At 35.0% G+C, this 1113-nt stretch overlaps 1 protein-coding gene across 1 annotated transcript; it reads right to left on the bottom strand.

Moving 5' to 3' along the window:
* Positions 1–249: 249 nt before the first annotated feature.
* On the bottom strand, positions 250–832 carry LOC120067806 (large ribosomal subunit protein eL29z-like). Its single transcript, XM_039019397.2, has 2 exons — positions 641–832; positions 250–560 (listed from the first exon to the last, which is right to left on the bottom strand). The coding sequence occupies exons 1-2, from the start codon at positions 740–742 to the stop codon at positions 477–479; spliced, it is 186 nt and encodes a 61-aa protein (XP_038875325.1). The 5' UTR covers positions 743–832; the 3' UTR covers positions 250–476.
* Positions 833–1113: the final 281 nt, after the last annotated feature.

The following is a 1113-nucleotide window of genomic DNA, read 5'->3' as shown; positions in this document are numbered from 1 at the left end:
CGTTCCATTATACCGTAGAAATCTAATCTAAATCTACAAGTCAAATGCTTTGCAGAAAGATTGACACCATTAACTTAAATATTAAGCATAGTCTCTGAAACTTGGAAGTTTGTACCTATTCGATCCATGAATTTATATCTATCAGTAACTTGTCCAGTACTTATTAGACACAACAGAAAATGAATGACCAAATAGACCCAAACTAATTGAGGAAACTAAGATAAAAACGAAGATAATGTCTTCACTGAGTGAATAGAATATCAATAGCACAAATTGATTATGTATGAAGATGTAACCGATAGTTCAAGCCTTAGAAATGCAAATCAGATAATGTATCGTCATAAACCAGGCCTCAGAAGAAGCGGTTTCCACATTGAGTCAAAATAGAAACTACTGAACAAAAAGAAGAGCGATAGCAAAAGATTCAATATATGAAAAACTTATAAAAACCCTAAACTTGCCAGCGGAGTTCTAGTTTACTCTTCCTCAGAAGCAGTTTCCCCACTCTTGTTATTGTGCTTCTTGGCGTACCTCTGGTTCCTAAGGAACTTCGGATCCATCTATACACAAATCGACAAATCGAATTAAAACGATTTAGAAAGAAAACAATGGATTGAACAAGAACAGAAGTATAACATACCCCTTTGGTGGAAGTGTGGCGGTGCTTCCTCGGTTTCTTGATGCCGTTCTTATGTGCTTTGCGTGACTGATTGTGCGCTGTGTGATTCTTCGACTTCGCCATTTCTGAACGGAAAAGCACAAAAGAGAGAGTGAATACAGAGGGATTTGAAGAAATTGATAGGAAGAGAGGGATTTGAAGAAAATTTAGGGTTTGCTACCTTATTTTGTGTTGTGGGCATTTTGGACTTCCCTACAAATCCTATTGGGCTAGCTCATTTTGGGCTTGTTTTTGAATCTAATGGGCCTAGTCTTTGGGCCCATAACTCTAAAGAGATTGGATGGAAAATTGTAGGTGACAATAATAATAATATGGCTGAAAATCAAATAATTTAGTCCCTATAATTTAATCTCTATATCTTTAATATTATAACAATTTAGTCATTACTATATAACAATTTGGTCTTTGTACTTTCAAATTTATAACAATTTAAT

The sequence above is a fragment of the Benincasa hispida genome, chromosome 12, assembly GCF_027475165.1.
Source record: "Benincasa hispida cultivar pf3 chromosome 12, pf3_genome.v1.1, whole genome shotgun sequence".
Taxonomy (NCBI): domain Eukaryota; kingdom Viridiplantae; phylum Streptophyta; class Magnoliopsida; order Cucurbitales; family Cucurbitaceae; genus Benincasa; species Benincasa hispida.
The sequence above is the reverse complement of the archived record's forward strand: the minus strand, read 5'-3'. Positions and strand labels throughout refer to the sequence as shown.